The sequence below is a fragment of the Suricata suricatta genome, chromosome 11 (genome assembly GCF_006229205.1).
Source record: "Suricata suricatta isolate VVHF042 chromosome 11, meerkat_22Aug2017_6uvM2_HiC, whole genome shotgun sequence".
Classification (NCBI taxonomy): Eukaryota; Metazoa; Chordata; class Mammalia; order Carnivora; family Herpestidae; genus Suricata; species Suricata suricatta.
In genome coordinates, this window is record NC_043710.1 from 17,516,138 (window position 1) to 17,535,967 (window position 19,830).

A 19,830-nucleotide genomic window follows, 5' to 3' on the forward strand; every position below is an offset into this window, starting at 1 on the left:
GCATAAATAATTCATGTAAATTGAATACATACTTTCCACTTTCCGTGTTTTTAGCCAAAAATCGCTGCCTTATTAGGGTCTGGACTTCTTGGCTCTTCATTTCCCCCAAAGTCCTGGATCTGAATGGAATTATATTATTTTACCCCACAGCATGTGAGAACAGGAATGCAAAAAGATGCCCCCCCCCCCGCCCGCCCCAACACACACCTTGTCCCTTCCCCGGGATTTCAAGCTCAGTTGTAAGGCAGGTTTGCCTTCAGTATAACAGGTAATATCTTTAGGATCCAGGGGGCTGGAAGGAGGGAATCCAGAACCCAGAGACGGGAAAGGCGACAAGAGGTGGGGAGTGGTGGGCGTCACAGTTTGACCGACACGTGTGATTCTTAGACAGCGAAGGAACGCTCAACAGGAAATGAGTGAAAACCTCTCAGAGAGCTGAAATCAGGGGGTGAGGAAGAAAGTGACACCCCCCCATCCAGACGCCCCACCTGCCCCCTCCCAAATCAGAGGTGAGGCCAAGCACCCCCGTCCTACACCAAAACCGAGAAAAGAAAAGGCAGGACAGAAACCCAAATCTGACCCCCTCAACCCCCAAATGAAAACAAAAAACAAAAACAAACCACCTAAAGGTGATGACAGAGACCCGTCATTTTAGCTTAGGCTGTGGGTTGGCTGTTGGGCGGGAACCATGTGACCCCGGCGCAGGCTTCTGTGAGTGAAAACGGTCGCCAAGTGTATTGCGGCCGTCCGACCTTGTAGACAGGAGTCCGTTTCCAACATTGTTCCTCCGTGAAAGCTCCCAGTGGCTTCCGGTGGGTGTGTCACCTTGGTTTTTAAAAATTTTCAGTGTGGATTTTTTATATATATATAATATAATATATATTTATATAATATATCAAAGCTTATGAGTATAGATTAAAAAAATATTCAACAGCTTAGTGAACTCTGGGACGCCGGCCTCCTAGATGTCCGGGTAGAACTCTGACCCGTGGTCCACGGTCTGCAGCACCGGCTTCTGTTCTAGCGCCGACATCCTGCTGAGGACCTCGGCCGACAGCGCGTAGCTGTTGCCAGACTTCTCCTCGAACCAGCTGTCCAGGGCCCGCTTGGCATCGAAGCTGGCGATGGGCGGGCCGTTCACGGCGATTGTCAACAGGTCGCTGAGCTGCTCCAGGGTCAGGCGGGAGCGGTGGTTCTTGCGAACTCGCTGCAGAGCGTTTCGGCCTTTCTCGCAGCAGGCGGTGGAAGTGGGGAGGACTTTGAGGACCTGGATGATCTTGTTCAAGAGCGGGAACCTCTGTTTGTACTTGCAGACGTGGCCAATCAGGTCTTTGAAGCCGTTCTTGGTGTAGTAGTCAGCCTTGAGGTCCCGCCACTCCATCAGCAGGCTGCCCCGGGGGTCCAAGCCCTCCCTGCAGATGTCCCGGGAGAAGGCAGGGATGGCCTCCAGGTGATCGAATATCTGCACCATGTCCTCCTTGCCATAGCTCACCAGCTCCTCGCTGTTCCTGGGCCAGGCGGCCAGGTCGAACACCTGGCAGGCCTTCACGAAGATCCGGCTGCGGGAGTCGAACCTCTGCGCCAGGATCACCTGCGTCTTCTGGCAGATCTTCTCCCTGACGGACTGGAACTTGGCCTCAGCCACCCTGAGGTTCTTCGTGGCGATGCCGTTGAAGCTCTCTCGAAAGTTCTCCTCGAACTCCTGCAGGTACTCCCCGGGGGAGTCGGCCAGCCGGCTGATCTCCTGGATGGCCTCCTCGATCTTGTCGTCCACCTGGGACACCAGGAGGTACTCGCCTTGGAAGACATAGGCCAGGCGCGAGAGCACCGCGATGACGTCCAGGAGGAAGTAGATGAGCTTGACGGACTGGTAGTCCATGAGGAACTGCAGCAGCGCCAGTGCGATGGCCGACGCGTCCGCCCGCTGCGTCTGGCTGCTGACGTCCTTGAGGTGGGCCACCACCTCCAGGTAGTCTTTGATGAGGGCGTTGAGGACGTTCTGCTCCCCTATGATCCACCTCACGGCGCGGATGTCCCCCAGGAACTCGGTCTCCTCGCACAGGGTGGAGGCGGTGGACCGCAGCTCGCACAGGAGGCGCGGCGAGTAGCGGTAGAAGCTGAGGAGCTGCTTCAGGTTGTTCTCCAACTCCTCCAGGCAGGGGAGCTCCTTCCCGCTGATGGCGTCCAGGATCTCCAGGTGCGGCCGGTGCACCATGAAGGGCAGGCACAACAACCAGGGCAGCGTCTTGCGGATCGTCATGAACATGCTGGCTCGAAGGCTGGCCGTGACGTTCGCCCCGTCTATGCCCAGGCCGACGGTCGGCTTCTCATCCTGCAGCCGGATGCCCAGCGCAGAAAAGGCCCGGTCGAGGGCCTGCAGGTAGCTCTCCGTGCCCGAGAAGCCCAGCTCCTGCAGGGACAGGAACTCGGTGGCCGGGGGCCCGTCGCTGCTCGTGTACTGGACGTAGACGGCCACCGTGTCGGCCAGCAGGTCGTCGCTCTGGCCGTCCAGGATGACGCTGAGGCAGGGCGACTGGCGGAGGCGCTCTACCAGGTCCTCCCGCAGCGCTCGGGCGATGTGGTGGATGAGGACCTGGCAGTCACCCTCGTTCATGTACTGGTCCACCACCTTGAGCTCGCACTTGCGCAGGAGCTCGGCCAGGGGCCGGAAGTCCAGGTAGGGCCGGCCCTCGAGGGCCAGGTGGTAGGCGGTGTTGAAGAGCAGCGTCATGTTGCGGCACATCTCCTCCGTCTTCTCGGGGTGCATGCGCAGCTTGTAGAGCTGCAGGCACTTCTTGTGCAGGTTGCTCTGGCTGTGCAGCTTGATGGTGTGGATCTTGAACTGCTTGGAGCCGATGATGAAGGCCGACGTGCGTGACGACTGCACCGTGTACTGGCGGCACACGTGGCACCACATCTCATTGAGGGTCGGTGAGTAGCGCAGGAACCAGAACTTCTTCAGCCACTCCTGCTTGAAGCGCCGGATGCGGCGCCCGGCGGCCGAGGACATCTTGGAGGGCTCGTCAGCGGCGGCCAGCATGTCATTGGAGACGGATTCGTCGGCGGAGTCGACTTCCTGGTCGTCGTCCTCCATGACGGCGGGGCCGGACACCATGCTCTCGGAGGCTGCAAGACAAATGGGAAGGAGATGTTTGAAGACCCGGTGGCGGAACCCCAGGCTCCTCCTCCAACGCAGACAGGAAAGCTGTGCCAAAGGTGCCATGCTCGGTGACTCATGGGCCAATTCCTACGATGGGTTCTGAACCGCAGCCCTAGAATCTGTCTCCTAAGCGCGCTTGTTACCCACGTGTGAGCTCTCCTGTCTGGGGGTCGCCCCTGGTGGCCGGTCCTGCACCAGCCTGCCTGCCCTCACCCTCCACTAGCGGGTGCCCAAGGAGTCGAATCTTCCCCATCAACTGAGCGGCTGCCCAGATGGAGAGCACAAAGCACGTTCAGCGTTCCTTACGTCCCCCTGGGCCTTGCTTATCTCAGCGGCCCACGTGGTCAGGGGAGGCACACCGGCCTCCCAGGAAGGCAGCTGCCATGGCCCCAGGCTATTTCAGGATCAGAATGCAGTTTGGTTAAAGATGCATGCTTTGAATATCTGAAACACCTCACTCTGCGCTGTTGATGGACAAGGTTAAAATAGGAAATGCTATGTAAACGCCGTACTCAGCTGCAGCTGCGTTCTGAAAAAAAACCCTTCCCAGTGGTCGACCGATTCTCAAGATCCAAGCAGCCAACAGAGAAGCACCACGGGGCACACAGCCACTCGCCCTATGTCCCAGTCCTTCTAGACCTCCAGGCAGGGGGAGGGAGACAGGACCGCGTGCGGCAGAAGGGCCATTCGGAAGAGAAGAACGAGCTGTGTTCCGGGACTGAGTTCAAGAAGGTCCCCGACAGGACACCCTGCTGGGGGATGGGGAGAGAGAGAGAGATTGGGTTTAGAAGTTGGGCATGGGGCTGAGACACCAGTAGGACCACTGGAGAAAGGCAGCGGGTCAAGAACACAGCACACACCCCTCGTGCAGCGGAACTTCCTTTATTGACGAGGAGGATACAAGGGTGTGACAGGGGGTGTCCCGATGGGCCTGAGAAGCAGCCTGCCCCGGGCAGGCACCGGCGGGCGTGGGCCACGACTGGAGCCCGCCCGCCTGCTGACACGCCTCGCCACCCTCACACTGCCCTGCCCGCCAGGCGCCCTTCCCTCCGGCCTCTGTCTCATCCACGCCAACTTACCTGCGGGGTCCGAGAGCTCCGGGAGCTCCAGGGCCTGAACGGGGGGTTCAGGAAGCTTCCCAGACTTAAGCATATCTAGTTCGGCCTGGAGCTCCCGGACCTTCTTCTTTAGGCGGATACAGTTAGGGCAAAAGGAAGTGGTGGGGAGCTCGTGAGGGTCGGACGCAAGGGAGGCCTCGGCGGGACTGTCGGCCTTGAAGGACGAAGGCTCTTCCTCTTCGTCCTCCAAAGGGCCCGGCTCCTTGGAGGCCCCCTGGGGGATCTTGCGGTCCGCTTGCGCCTGCGTCCGGCTGACATTCGGCACGCCATGGGACACGGTCATTGTGCAGCGACCGTAGGCATCATCCTGGTACTTGGGGACTTTCCGGATGACCAGGGAGGTGCTCAGTGCCAGCTGGCGCGCTTCGGCCTTTGCGGACTCCAGGGACGCCTCCAGCACGTCCTTGAAAATGAGGTCAATCTTCTTCTTTTTGGCCTGGGGGTGTGCGTCCCCCTCGTCAAAGCCACGCTTGTAGGGACTTTTGCCCTGTCTCAACACGGGGAGCTGAATGGGCCCCCTCAGGTCTTCTAGGTTATCCAGAGCCTGCTCAGGCTTCTCCCTCTGCAACCTCTTCTCTCCTAGGAAGGAAAACCAGGGTGTGAGGAAGTGGGGAAAAGCCCCGAAGTAGAAAAACCAACAGAAAACAAGGCAGGGCCTCCTATTGGGAAAGTCATGGGACACATCTTTCTGGGTCTCGCCTTGTGGGGCAGGGGTGACGAAAAAGGGAGAGGCGGAACACTCAGGGCATCACAGGGTCTAGAGTGGGATTCCCAAAAGTGGGAAGAATTCTTTAGAAAAGCCATTTAAAAGGAGCCTTATGTAATAAGCGGTACATCTGTAGGTTGAGAGAATGCTATGGGGGAGGGCGGCTGGAATTCAGTCACCCTAGAAGATGACACCCAAGCGATCAAACGGTGCACCTCGGAGCTCAGTGCGCATGGGCCCCCGCCCTCCAGGCTTCTCATCTGGTCCTGGAAGTTGGAAGACAGCTGCTTCGACTTGGTAAAAGGTACACACGGAACACGGAGTCTGCTCCTTCCTGCTCCCTGGCTGCCTGAGGCAGCCCCTCAGGCCAAAGTCAGACCCACAGCAAGCATCCTTTCTAACTCTCCCAGAGATCAGGAGACGAGGTGCACAGAAGAGAGCGTGACCTGAACGTCTGTGGTTCTTCCCACAACTGAGGCAGGAAGGAAAGGGAAGACGGGGCTTCCGCAGTGGCTGACGGCCCGCCCCGGGGCCGGCAGCCTCCAACACGATCAAGAGGGGCATGACCACGCTGGCCCAAAGCATTCACGAAATACGGCTGTGTCTCCTTACCTGATGATACAAAGAACATTCCCTTTTCTAGCTCTTTCCATCACGTGACTGCCTTCAAAGACATGGCTGAGCTCTCAACAATAATTTTAGCCTGATTCTTTGAAACAGCTGACACAGTTTCAGGAATCGCTATAGGAGGGCGTGCACTCCCGGGGCACAGACACTGAAGGGGACCCTCAGAAGGTCAGGACAGCAGCCTGGGGCTGGGAAATCTCAAAGTCTTCCTAGATAAAGGCGGGGCCCTGGGAGGTGACTCTGGGCAATGACTTCACCTGAATACATGTTGCAGTTGGGTTTCTAAAAGCTGCATTTGCTAAAAACTCTGAGCGAAGGCCAGAGGGTCTCTGAGCAATCCAGAAGTTCCATGCGATGACCGAGCCCTGGCTTCCCGCAGCTGGCAAGGGGTGCCGTGCCCTGGCCCATGTGTGCGTGCAGGTTTCCTAGAGGTAACACCATGAAAGGGAGTGACCTCATCGGGACGTCCCCACATGAATGCTTGAAGAGCAACCTTACGTTCAAGGCCCCTGAACGTCAGGTGCCTCTCACAGCCTTCATTTCCGTAACTTCTGAGGAGTAGATAGGGTGGAGATGAACAGTTGTAAAATATATGACATGTCTGCATTACAGATCAGATACGACACTTGCCCATTTAGAATCTCTAAACATCAAGGGCGACACTTTCACTTCACACAGACTGGTCAGGGTGTCAAGGCTATACAACACCAGGGAGTCGTCATGCCTCCCTGCTTAAAGACAAGGTCATGTAAATTTCCTAGGATGAGTGGGAGACTTCTTTGGACTCGAGGTGTTCAGAAAAATCCAAAGGCCAAAAAAGACCTTTAAGCATTATGAAATTGATTTCAAAGCTTCTGTAAAATATAGGGGAGACCAAACAACATACGGTTTTTTGAATACACATATTTGATGCATCCTGTTCTTCAAAGAGAACCACAAAGGCATACTTTATACACTGCCTTCAGGAAGCAGTTCTGGGCTTCAGGTAATGTCCCTACTTGAGAAGGACTAATAATTCATGCTCTGACACTTCTCAGGGCTCCAGCCTCCGATCATGAAGAAATTTCCTTCCATGCAAGACCTTCAGCGACCGAGTGTAGGGATGCCCTTTCCAGAGCGGGGCTGGCACAGCCGTCTAAGATGTCGATGACTGTATTCAGAGTCTGCCAAAGCGGCAGGCTACAGAAACATCCACACATCTAAAGGCCACTGAGCTCATGACTACTCCCAAGGGCTTTGGGATCGAGCCCACCCACTGCTCTGGCCTGGCCCCACGGTGCCTTTCAGTCTCCTTCCTGTTTCCTACCACTCAGCCAGGCCAGGAATAGACACTCCTTCTTCCTGTATCTTCACAAATTTTCATGTATCTCATTTTAAGCCTCTCTGCCATGACTCCTTTGAGCCACTCCTGAAGGCTCACTCCCTTCTCCAAGCAATCCCCTTGGGTCTCAGGGCTCTCTGAGGATGGCTGCAGCTTGAGGTGCTTTGGAGAAGACTCTGGGGGTGGGGGTGGGGGTAGGGAGGGAGAGAAGGACATTACAAATCCAGAAGAATTTAAGAAGATTACGGCCAAGGGATGGAACCTGCATCCTCAAATATGACTTCTCTTGGTTTTCTTTTCTTCTGGTGATAGGATTCTTTTGGAGACTTCTTGGCCATCTTCACTGGTGTCTTCTTTTATCCATTCAACAAAGATGTACTGAGCACCTACTCTGTGTCAGACACATTTACACGAGGCATCTTCAGAGATCAAATGGAAACCACAGGAATCTTGTCATAGAACCACGCCTTCCCGAGTCAGATCAGCACAGGGCCAGCCTCCAGTTGCAAAGAAGACAAGAGATGAGTGTGTTTACTAGGGCTCCTCACTGCCCATCTGGTCACAGAGACCTTTTACCAAGTCAGACAGCAGCTGTACATTCAATGTCCACAATCTGCTTTGTTCAGTTTGGTTTTCAAAAATAGCTTTGGGGTGCCCAGGTGGCTCAGTTGGTTGAGTGTCCAACTCTTGATTTCAGCTCAGGTTGTGGTCTCACAGTCATGAGATCAAGCCCCGTGTTGGGCTCAGCATGGAGCCTGCTTAGGATTCTCTCCCTCTCTCTCTGCCCCTCTCTGCGAGTGCTCTTTCTTTCTCAAAATAAATAATAAACTTAAAAAAATTAACATAGCTTAATTGCAATGGGCTACCTTGCCCCTTTTTCATCTTCTCCACTCATATTCCATATGAAGATTTATTTCCAATAAGTAGGTTAGTCAGGAAGATGATAGGGTGGGGCTTGGGTATAGTTCTGGTCCCTGGGGCCAGATGGTATTGGTGGTGCAAGGAAGGTCCCCCTGAGAGAAGGAGCCGGATTCACCAGTTTGCCTAGGCCCAGGCTGAGGACGGGATGGAGAGGCAAAGGGCTAGGGGCTGGGGAGTATTTTAAGCACTTTCAAAAGACTCATTTAAATGGAGCTGATGGACATCTCACCCACCAGGCCGCCACCCACACCTACGGCGTCTTCCCACCTCCTTCTGACTGTCTTCTTCTAACAGAGATTGCTCATTCACAACGTGTTATTAGGACTTTCAGGAACGAGACCAGGAGGCAGCTGGGAAGAAACGAGTTTGGTCTGGGAGGCCATATAACACCGTAGGTTAGAGCCTAGACCCTGGACGAAGACCCTGGGCAGATGTTGGTGGGTGAGAAACCCAGCACTGCCCCTCCCAGCCACGTGACCCTGGGCGAATCGCCGTATTTCCATCTGATGCTCAGTTTCCACATTTGTAAGCTGGCAATAATAAGCCACATGGGACTGATCATTAGAATCAAAAGTTTACCTGGGCACCTGGGTGGCTCAGTCAGTTAAGCGTCCAACTTCTGCCCAGGTCATGATTTCATGGTTCATGGGTTTGAGCCCCGCATCCGGCTCTGTGCTAACAGCTCAGAGCTTAGAACCCGCTTCAGATTCCGTGTGTGTGTGTGTGTGTGTCTCTCTCTCTTTCTCTCTCTGCCCCTCCTTGCTCATGCTCTCTCTCTCTCTCTCTGTCTCTCAAAAATGAATAAGGGGAAAAAATATTTTAAGTTACAATTGAGGGCTTATGACGATCAAGGTGGGCACTGTTCTAAACGTGTTCTGTATATTCCCCAGCTCATGCCCACAGCGCACTTATGAGGTGGGTGTCATCATGACCCTGTGGGCCCCATGGAACTGCTGCTCTGCACAGAGTAAGTACTTAGTAATGTCAGCTATTGCTGAGACATAGCATCTTTCCATCAGTGTGAGCTGGAGAAAGAGGATCAAAGTTATGTGCTTGGCTTTGGGGCCTTGTGTCTCCCCTGGATCCTCTCAAATGTCTGTACCAGGGTTTCTGAAACAGACGGCACCCCTGGAGTGCAGCCCCAGCGCTGCTGGGCTGCTCACACGCGGACCGTTGATCCCCCCACGTCCCTCTGGGTGTCCCCATGGCCGCTGCACTGAGGTTCCCGACGGTCTTCGCAGAAGCGCCCCGAGATCGCCTCGGGTGGGCACTCACCTCGGGCCAGATTGCGGTGGATGGTTTCCTGGGACATGCTGTGTAGACGCCTCATGTAGTCCTCACTGTACCAGACCCGGAGCCGCTCCCCTGGCCTGATGTCCCGGCACGCTCGAAAGTAGATGTGCTCGCTGTGCTGGAATGCCAGAAGGTTCTGCTCCCTCTCCTCCCGGGAGATGACCACGTACCTGGGGGCGAGGGGGACAGGTGAGAAGGCGCAGGCCACCGCGTGGGGCACGGTGCTGGGCAGGCGCGGGAGGTCCGAGGTCCGCAAGCAGGGGGCATGCGCCAAAGTCGAAGGACGGCCGCCTGTCCGGGATCAGGACCCCAGCTAGAGTTGGTCCCTCATCCCCGCATCACAGTTTTGTGTGACCTCGAGCAAGTCTCGGAGGCTCTGAGAATAGCTGTTTTCTGAGACTAGAAATGACAGCCGCCCTGCCGATCTCCCACGTACTGGTAAATATAAAATTCTGCACAAGATATAAAAATGATGACAAAACTGAAAGATCATGTCATTCAGTCCTCACTAAATTTTAACCGCAGGGATTCCCAGACACCTGCAGGCCTCCGACGGCGGTTAAGTGTGGGATTCTTGGACTGTTTCCAGGATTTCACAAAGCCTAGAAGGAAGAACCCATGTGACAAGGGTGCCCAAAGCATCAATCAACCAATGCTAAAGATCAGTGTCTTTAAGAAGCAGGTGTCCTGTGCGGACAGAAGAGGAAGGTAAAAAAGAGACAAACGACGGTTAGCGATGACTGGCTAATCTAAGTTATTTGAAGATAAGGAAACAAAGACTCAGAGAAGCTAAGTGACTTGCGTAAAGTCACACAGCGAATAAATGGGAGCTGGAGCTTTGAGGTCTGTGTTTTTCCCATGAGATCTCACAGCTCCTATGTGGGCATGTAAATCACCAACTCAGCGATGCCCAGATAACCTTTAAGGTTCTGCCAAACCCTCAGAATCTCTCCCTTACCCCATCTTCCTGAAATGACATTTCCAATACCCCACCCGCCCCCTTCCAAAGCTGAGATGAGGTAATACCTACAGAGAAGCAGAGGCGGATAGATCAAAAGGACAAGAGGAAACTATCTGTAGTCTTAAAGATCCGTGCCACGTGGGCACTCAGGAAATTTGTCATAAAAAATAACCTTCTTTTCCTTATGCTACAGTTTGTCTCAAAAGTGAGGGTAGAAAACAAAGTCGGACTGTCGCATCGCCCAAAGAACTGTACTTGGAGCGGTCCGGGGTGCGCAGTAATTCCTGGGAAAAACTCCAAATGGATAACGAACAAATGAAAAGTATTCAGCATCACTAATAAGAAAAGAAACAGCACATAGTACATCGTCTCATTGGCACAGATGTCTCTCCCTCTCTCCTTCTCTTTTTTTAATGATAATACCCACATTGGCTAGAAAAGTGTCTCCCGGACTAATGGTGGAGAATACATTGCCACAAGCCCTTTGGGAAACAAACTGGCAACGCAGACTCGAACTGATATGCGTACACCCACGTTCACAGCGCCATTATTCACAACAGTCAGCAGGTAGGACCACCACGTGTCCACTGATGGATAAGTGGATAAACGGAACAGGGAATATACAGACAATGGCTATTACTCGGCTTTAAAAAGGAAGGGGATTCTGATATAGGCTATACCATGAAGGAACCTGGAACACACATACTAAGGGAAGCAAGCCAATCACGGAAGGACAAATGCGGTACGATTCCATTTATATGAGGTACTTGTAGGAACAGTCAAAATCATAGAGACCGAAAGGAGGATAGGGGGTTGCCAGGGGCCAGAGCGGGGAGGGGGAAATGGAGAGTTCATGTTTAATGGTTAGATAGTATCAATGGGGGAAGACGAAGAGTCTCGGAGATGGACAGTGGTCACAAATGCGCAACATGAATGAAATTAACACCGCTGAACCGCATACTTTAAAAAATGGTTAAAAAGGTAAATTTTACGGTTTGTGTGTTCTGTCACCATTTTTGAAAAATTTCCAAGAGGACCATCAGATGCAGACCAAGTAGACAAACTCGGTATACAGCCCTAGCTGTATCATGTTCTCAATAATGCAAGAGCAAAAACACCAAAACGTCGAATACCAGAGAAGTGGTTTGGTGCACCATGGCGTGTTTGCACGATGGAATTGTGGCTCGTCTATTGAACAGCAGTTTCAGAGGATCTTTCGTGACAGGGAAGCATGGTCCTGATGGAAAGCAGAGTGAGAACAGTAGGGCTGAAAGCTATTTAGGCTATGGTTCCCATCATGCTTTAAAAACAAGCCGTGGTAAACTACTTGAAGGAAATATACCAATGTTTTAACAGTGATTGTACATTATGGTGGATCTGCTTTATAAGTTTTTCTGTGTTTTCCAGGTGGTCCTTATTAAGCAAGTATTACAGGTACCTTCTCTTTCACTCCCTAAGAAAAGACACACAAACTCCACTTCCAGTCCTGGTGGCCATCTCCGTGGCCGGCTACATCTTCAATCTACATTCCTGGCCCCTTGGGCATAGCACCAGGGAGCACATCCTGCCCCTTGTCATGGATAGTCCCCTCTAGACTCTGTTCTACTCGGCCCTGGAGGAGGCCGTGACCTTATATCGGGGTCCACTAGAGTCCAGGGACCAATCCACCTGGCAACAGGCGTCAGCACGGACCCCAGGGGTGCAGGGATCACACATGCAGGGTGTGTGGCGCTTAGATCCCCAGAACGTGCTTGTGTCCAGAAAGGTGCTTGCCAGCATCGGACCTGAGCACTGGTCTCCCTGAGCTGTGAGGACAATACTGTGAGATCCATGACGCCCAGTCATGCCGCTAACCGAGAACTTGGGGGAAGGAAAAGAGGACCCCTGGCCCAAGGAAGTCTTTCCAAATGGATACTTCTGAATTGCAGCATTCCAGCAGTCTTGGGCCTGCTTAGCTCCTGCTTTGCTTCTGGATGTGCAAAATATTTTCCAGTCCCCAATTGAGTGAGAGCCTGGGGTTTGACATCCAAAATTAATCAAACGTGTGGTTAGCAAGGAACAGAACTGGGGTAGATCCAAACTTCCCTACTCCCGGATTCCGAAGGCAAACCGCTCATTCATCTGTTTCCTCACGAGCATCACTTCAATCACAGAGCACAAGGAAAGATACACTTCTCTGGTTTTGGGGTGTAAACAATCATCAGGCTCGAAAAGCTAGAATTACTTTCTCTGGCGCTCAACGTTAGGAGAGAAAGAGATGAGGAACATGTAACCATCAGGGACTTACTCAAAAGAGCAACTTCTAGACTATGTTCAAAGGTTTAGAAAGATCCAGGTCCGTTTTCCTTTCTACCTCCTGGTGGGTTCCCGCCAAACAAGGATCGAGATTTAGGACAAGAACCCCAAATCTTCGCATCGATCACAATCTTTCAAGACAGATCAAAATTTGTTCAGCATCTGGTCGTATTTGGTTGTTTTGAAACTTGGCATTTGAAATATAATATATATGGCAACTCTCAGTGAATGGTAACACCCCCCCCCCCAGATGTTTAATGGAGCCAGCTAAGTCCCAACACCAACGACCTTGGATTAAGTCTCAATCTTTTAAGTATTTTGCGGTAACACCCAGTGGGTTAATCCACTCCCAGAATCCTTCTATTCCTACACAACAGTCCCTTCCTGAAGAACCAACTGTCCCATTTCATGACTGCAGATAAGCAAGGGCCCTTTCTGGAAGACAAAACTTCTAGGGAATGAAAATCCCCATATCTGTTGAGGTCACTACCTCATTGGAGAGAAGCCACAGGGTATGTCAGAAGGAGGGTGGAAAATGGCTAGCACAGGCCACTCTACAAATGTGAGAGCTCACCTGATAGCTTTTCAAATCAGACCCGCAGGAGTGACAACCTTTGAAGCAATCAAGGGGGTGGATGGTGGTGGTGGTGGTGGTGGTGGAGACCTGTGGTCTAGACTGAACTCTTCATGATGATAATGGGTTGTTTTTATTCTGAACGCCTCGCTGACTTTGGGTATTGGATAGATAGGCACTAAGACAGCCCTTCTCAGACCTCACCCACTGTGTCTTATCAAATGCTCCAGATTTTCTAGCTGGGACAGGAAATGTCTATCAGTTTCAACCGAAGAGGGAAAATAACCCACGGGGGCATCCACTTAGTTAGAATGGAGGCAGACAAAGCCCAGGCTCAGACATTCCTGGTGTCTCTGATGGAGAGAGGAAGATGTGCCAATCAGGGAGGCAGGAATGGGAAAGATTGACCAAGAGGAGGCAGGACTCTGTTTTCTCCCCTGCATTTAGGTCTCTGAGCTGTGCACATCTCTGGGTCATGCACCCGCCCACCAGATGGTCACCCGACCATGGACAGAACATCACCCAGCCAGCCTTTAATGCGCCTGGAGGCCTCGGATTCTTAGGTGGCACTTCCCTATCTCAAGCTGAAATTGGCTGCCCATTCCATTCCGTCCACTGGCCTCCGTTTCACCTTCCTGTTTCAGTGTGCTCCACCCACAATCCCCACTGAAGCCAAGGAAAAGAAACTAATGAAATTTCATCTGAAGTTCACAGGCTCTTCATCTCTCTGTCCCCTTTGCTTCCAACTTGATACCTTCCCTCCCCAGGACCAGAGGGAAGGGCCAGCCAGTGCCTACACCTTGCCAGAGAAGATTGTGGGCCCAGTTTCACAGTTTGCCTCTTGTGGAAATTGAGTAATTTTGATTTCCGTGGCCATGCTTTTCAGCAAAGAACAGAAGAGGAGGACCTGGGATCCAAGAGGTCAAAGGCAGGCCGGAAACTTCTGGAGAGGGGATAGATCCCCGGATCAGGACATGACATAGGGGTTTCCTGCTTGGGAGAATTTCTCTGTGTGACTGGCGGTAAGCCAGGGCAATGCACAGGTTAGGAGGCCCCTTCTCTTCTAAGGAGACTCCCAAAGAGACCCCGAGGAGCCACTCTGGTTACTTTGAAAGCCCCCGATCTCTGTGGGCAGGGTCTTGCCTGTGACAGATGGGCAGAGACAGGCAGATACTAGGATCTGTGGGGAGCTCTCCAAAAAAAAAAAAAAAGTGGTCCCTGAAACACACTGGCGAATGGATAGCCTCTGACCTTCCGGAGTCTCCTGCCAGAAATAGTGATTTTTTTCCCCTCCCCAGGACCCCTAGCTTCTTAAAGGGAACAAATGGTAAAAGTCACTTAGAATAAACATCTTGCTTTTGCTGGGCAGAGACTTTAAATACAGCTCAGGGGTTTCAGACACAGCTGTTTTCATCTCGCTCAGCCCATCGGTTCCTTTCTCTTCCTCTGAGGGCCAGCCTGGTGCCCGATACGGGGCGTCTGGGTGCTTCCGGAACCCGGGAAATGGCAGGGGCCCTTGAGCCCCTGTGGCCAGCACGCTTTCCCTCCGTCATCTAACCCCTGCTCTGGGGGCCTTGAGGTTTTTCACAGGAAGTGAATAAAGAATATACACCAAAGAAAGATCCTGGAGACTGGGTGCATTCCAAGTGTGAGATCAATTTCTTTTTATTGCCGTCTTAACAAAACTACTTGGGAAGGCAATCTTTGACTCCAGCATTGGGAGGGCAGGGGGATGCCAGGCAATAATCATGCCACTGGGCTGTTGGACTGGGGGAAGCGTTCCGTTTGTGGGGGGCAGGAGCCCCCAGAGGACCAGAGAGGGAGGCGATGGAGCTGAGGACACAGGGACCTGGCAGCTGCCCTCCGTGCGCTCTCCCTGGGACAAAGCCTGGTCTGCGTTTAGAAGCAGCACTCTGTTGGGGTCCAGCCACACAGGCACTGGGTAGAGCAGGCCTCCCTGCCCCCACTATGGCTCTAGGGGGCAGACGTGGGGGAGATGGAGGTAGGGGGGGCAGGAGATAGGATCAGCCTCAGGCCAGGGAGCAAAGAGGACACAGAGCCGAGCTACACCTGGGTCAGAGCTAAGCTTGCGACCGCCTCCCCACCTCCCTCCCCGACTCGAGGACCCCCAGCTCTCTCCCCACACTCCGAAATGAAACATGAAGCTAGAGATGTTTGTAGCTAATGCATTTGCAGCCCAAGCAAGCAGAGGAAAGGCATGCTGGGACTCGGACGGAACGGGAGCCTTGCTGGGTTCTTTTAGACGCCAAAAGAGAAGACACCTTGTGAGCACGGAGGCTTGGGCCCTGCTTCTCCCCAGCGCCCCTGGGGCTGTGAGCCTCAGTGCCAGGGCCTGATGGGGGCACTCACCTCCCAACGGCACCCAGGAGAGCCAGGCGAGGGCAGGCAAGGAGCGGTACCCCGCCCCCTCCCACCCCAACTCCCCATCTGGCCTCTGACAGGGGAGCTGCACAAACACGCAGACCTGCCTTCCAGTCCTGGCCCCTCCCCCACCGCAACTAACTGTTGTGTCACTGGTCACCCATGGAATGCAGATGGTGGCAGTAATAACGGTGACAACGATACCAGCTCGGCTGCCGCTCCGGCTGTCCTGGGAACCCACTGAGATCACACACTTGCGGACGCAGAAAAGCATAAGGCGCTCTCTCTAAGAACTCTGGGCCGGCTTCTCCTTCCTTCGACGCCAGGCCCTATTCTCCCCAGTCCACAAAAGGCAAGCACAGCAGCTGAGCACACGCACCGCACCGCAAGCGGAAGGCCAAGGCAGGGGCACCACCCGCTGAGCTCAGAGCCCTGGGGAAGGGGAGGGCGGACCCCTCCTGGAAGGGCTGAGCCCCCCCTACCCATCCTCCAGCTTCGCCCCCTTCGGAAGCAGCAGAATCAGGGCATGGGAGGTGGATGTGGATGGCAAGCAGGATTCCATTCAGATGCTCCCCACTCTTGCTACCCTCTTCCCCGCAAGGCTTGCTGCCGCGGGTGTAGACGGAGAGGCCCAGGGCAAGCAGGCATGGAGTGGGTCGCTTTCCCGCATCTTCAACATCTGCCAAAGATGGGGGGCGGGGCTCCAAACACACTCTGGTGGACCCCGGGGCAGCTGGCCTGCACTTGGGGAGGAGGCAGTGGTCTCCCCTGCCTCCTACAAGGGTCACTGGTCCTGGACTTGAAAGAGACTGGCTTTTATCCTGAGGCCAGGCCCTCGTCCTCTGTCTCTGTTCCTCCTATTGCCGACGAGCTGGGTTAGAAGCTGTGCTTTCTCTTCCGGGACCTGGTAGTCCGTGCGGGGGCGGGCGCAGGGGGAGCCCGTGGGGGCTCTGCCGGGGGTGCCTCCAGCTGAGGGGTAGTGCCTGTGGGGGCTGCCCCGTCCGGCCCCCGCTGAGCTGCCTGAACCCCGTCTCGGATCTCCGTCAGCGTCTGGCACATCTGGCCAACGCGGCTGGCCAGCTCTGCCATGGACTGGCTGATGACATGCATACTGTCTGCCATGTCCCGGTGCACGGCCACCAGCTCCTGGCAGAGCTGCTGCAGGACCTCAGTCTGCTGGGCGTGGGCTCTGAGGAGTTGCCAGTCGAGGCCCGAGCCAGGAGGGCTGGGGTGCGGCCGAGGGGTCCTGCAGGTGGCCTGGGCCTGCGGTGAGGGCCGGGCCGAGGCCTCTGGCTTGGGGCCCACCATCTCGGACTGGTCTGAGGAGGAAGAGGAGCGGAGCAGGACGGGCCTGGCCCGGCGGGCGTCTTCCTCCGGTGAGCACTGTCGGGGCACCCGCAGAGGTGGCCTCGAGGGCCCGGGCGCCTCCTCCTCTTCGTCATCTTGCGGGATAGAAACAAAGAAGGGCAAATGATTACAACAGAGAGAATGGGGGTGGCTCTGGGCTTGGCCTCCCCGCCCAGTCCATCTACAATTCCCCTACCTGGCCACCTCTTGAGCCTAATTCGGCACATGCCTGCTCCCCACCGACCCACAGACAAACACCTGCTCTCCAAATCCCTGAGGGCGTGCGGGCCAGGCACCCACCCCTGGCGACAAGCCTGAGCACTGTCCAGGCCCCCTTCCTTTCACGGGAACAGAGGCCTTCTTGAGGGAGAGCCCAGGTCAGAGGAGCCCAGTGAGGCAAGCCAGCCAGCTCGCTCGCTTCGTCTCTCTGAGACTCAGTTTCTGCAGAGCGGAGATCACGACCGCTCTGTCTACCTACCCAGCCCCTTGCTCGCCTAACAGGGCTGTCAAGAAAATTAAACAAGAGAATGGGCGCGTAGGAGCTTGGCAAAGCCCAAAGAGTGACAGCTCCTTAAAGGCTCTGGGAGTTTTGTCTAACTCGCTTGGGCCACCTTGTGGCTGGCTGGAATCTGCAGCTTTAAGTCACAGGGGAGAGGCAGTGCCGTTGGGGGGGGGGGGGCGCGTCTGCAGTCCTGAGGCAGAGGGATGGGACAGGAGTGAGGAGGGCTGGAGGGCGCAGGGCAGGAGAGCCACCTCTGCAGCTGGTCCTGGTGTGTCCCCGAGGCCCCCGAGGCCCCCAAGGCGGGCCCCCCAGGGAAGACATAGCACTCTCATGGGGAAGCGTTTGAAGGCTTACAGGCACCCCCACATAGACAGCCCATCACGGGGAGGGGCCAGGCCCTGCACACCCAGGCCCTGGTGCTCTTGTGAGCAAGGTTATGAGCTGATTCCCACAGCAGGAATAAAAAAACAGACAGGTTCCCCGTCTGTACCAGAGCGGCTAAATTCAGAACCACCCCCCCCCCCCGCCGGGGGAGGTGACCAAAAAGACAGGCTCATCTCCGTCCCCAGCCACACACACGCAAGCCTCCCCAGGGTCCCAGGGCCTCCCTGTGGGCCGGCATGTGAAGAGCCCAGTGACTCATAACCACACTTGGTGGGACGGCTGCCAGCCTCCCACCCCCCAGGATCCCAGGATACCCGTTCTGGCGTGGCAGGGCTGCAGGAGTGAGCGGGGCCAAGGCAGTGGTGCTCCCCCCCACCCCCCTTCCAGGGCCTCCTTCCACAGAGCCCCTGGCCTCGTGCTGTAACAGCTGGTCAGCCGGCCGGGAAAGGGGGGCCCAGCCAAGCCTCTGGTAGGGGGGTCCTGGGCCCCCTGCCCGGCCCAGGTCACATTTGGTAACTTCATTACCTTCTGTCTTAGGGAGATGGAGGAGAGAGAGCAGGGGAGGATTTCGGGAACAGACTGCACTGGCTGCTTGGCCCCCTTCTCTTTCTCCTAACTGGGTGGAATCGCCCCAAAACTTAGCACAACACTGATTCAGAGGGAGCTGGCAGACCCGGCTCACGTCCTGGTTCTGAATCTAGCTCGGGGCGGGGGGGGGCACCTCTGTTCCTGGAACCTAGCTGCCTTGTCTACACAGCATGCAAGTCAGAGTAGATATGGCCCTGAAGAACGGACTCTGGATGGCCACCTGTCAGGGGCCCCAGCCAAACAGGAAATTAGCACAATCTCCATCCCAACAGCAGGGGGCCGCGGAAGGGAGGGCATGGTCCTCGGGAACCACCTTGGGGGGGGGGGGCGCTGGCGGAGGACTTCCCTGGAGTCCTCCTGCCCTGCTCTGTCTTCACTGCTCCCCATTCAAGGGAGTCCTAGATGGAACCACAGCCCCAACTATGGCCTGCTGGGCCAGAAAGATTCCACCATCAGGCCCCTGCCTCCAAGTCCGTCCTGGGACACAGGAAGCAGAGGCAAATAAAGCCGAAGAGGGGTGGAGAGGGACATAGGGGCAGTAAGGTCCAGGAGGGGACCTGGTGAGATGGACAGATGTGAGAGAGAGCCTTAGCGGCGGGGGGGGGGGGGGGGGGGGGGGGGGGGGGGGGGGGGGGGGGGGGGGGGGGGGGGGGGGGGGGGGGGGGGGGGGGGGGGGGGGGGGGGAGGAGGAGGAGAAAGAGGCAGAGGACAGAGAGCAGTGGGTGCAGAAGCACAGAAGAGAACACAGAAATAAAGAGGTTAGGAAGAGAGAGAGAAGGAACTCATCTCCCTCCCTCCTCTCCCCGTGGCTTGGGCCCTGAAGACTTGGCTGGCTTCCTCCCACACCCCCTCCCCCTCGCCTGCTGCACTGGGCTTCCCTTCTCTGTCCTGGAACGTGCCAAGTGCCTTCCTGATGCGGGGGCCTCGTACATGCAGTTCTCGGACTGGAGGCTCCCCGCTCCCCTCCCAGCGCCCCAAGCTGAGGCCTGGTTAACTCTTACCCTTCACAAGTCAGTGCAACTGTCACTCCTGGGAGGCCCTCCCCAGCACCCCACCCCCTCAGGACAGCCAGCTCCCCGGCCCTCTTGCTCTCAGGCAGGGCTGCCCCATAACTGGCAGGGCCAGATGCAGAATTTGAACGCAGGGCACCTTGTGCAGAAAGCAGTGCAAATTTCAGGAGGGCAGCGGCAGAGCATGAGCCCCCTAGCACAGTGCCCGTGCATGTGCGGGGCCCCAGGGACAGTGCGCAGGTGGTCCAGGTCGTTCAGGCCCACTCTTGGGACTTCCTGCGTTCGCCCTTCATCCCTTCGTTACAACTGTCCTTGCACAAGTTTGTTTATTCCCACGAGTCTAGGGACAAGCCCAGAGCGGAGGCCGGTGTTGGTTTTATACACAACTCTGTCTTCCCAGCTCCTGGCACAGCCCCTGGCACAGAGGTCAGGAAATATTCTAGAATGAATGAACGGAAAGGGGTGGAGAAGAAAGAGCAGGGGAAGGAGGGAAGGGTGCATGGAAGGGCTGGACGAGACAGAAAGGGACAGAAGAGAGAAGGCCTGGAAAGGTGGGGGGGTTGGCAGGGGAGCAGGAGGCTGGGCAGCGGGAGCCTGGGGAGGGCGCAGGTGGTACTCACAGCTGGTCGAGGGGCTGTCGG

General features: G+C 55.4%; 1 protein-coding gene across 2 annotated transcripts in view; it reads right to left on the reverse strand.

Annotated features, from left to right (window-relative positions):
- Positions 1 to 202: 202 nt before the first annotated feature.
- The window catches only part of PRDM11 (PR/SET domain 11), a 49,262-nt gene continuing 29,634 nt past the window's right edge, over positions 203 to 19,830 (reverse strand). For both annotated transcript variants that reach the window (XM_029956762.1, XM_029956763.1), the window contains 3 exons: positions 9,129 to 9,316; positions 4,240 to 4,857; positions 203 to 3,126 (listed from right to left, as the gene is read on the reverse strand). In XM_029956762.1, coding sequence (XP_029812622.1) covers positions 962 to 3,126; positions 4,240 to 4,857; positions 9,129 to 9,316 — 2,971 coding nt within the window. In that variant the 3' untranslated portion in view covers positions 203 to 961. The remainder of the gene's footprint in view (positions 3,127 to 4,239; positions 4,858 to 9,128; positions 9,317 to 19,830) is intronic.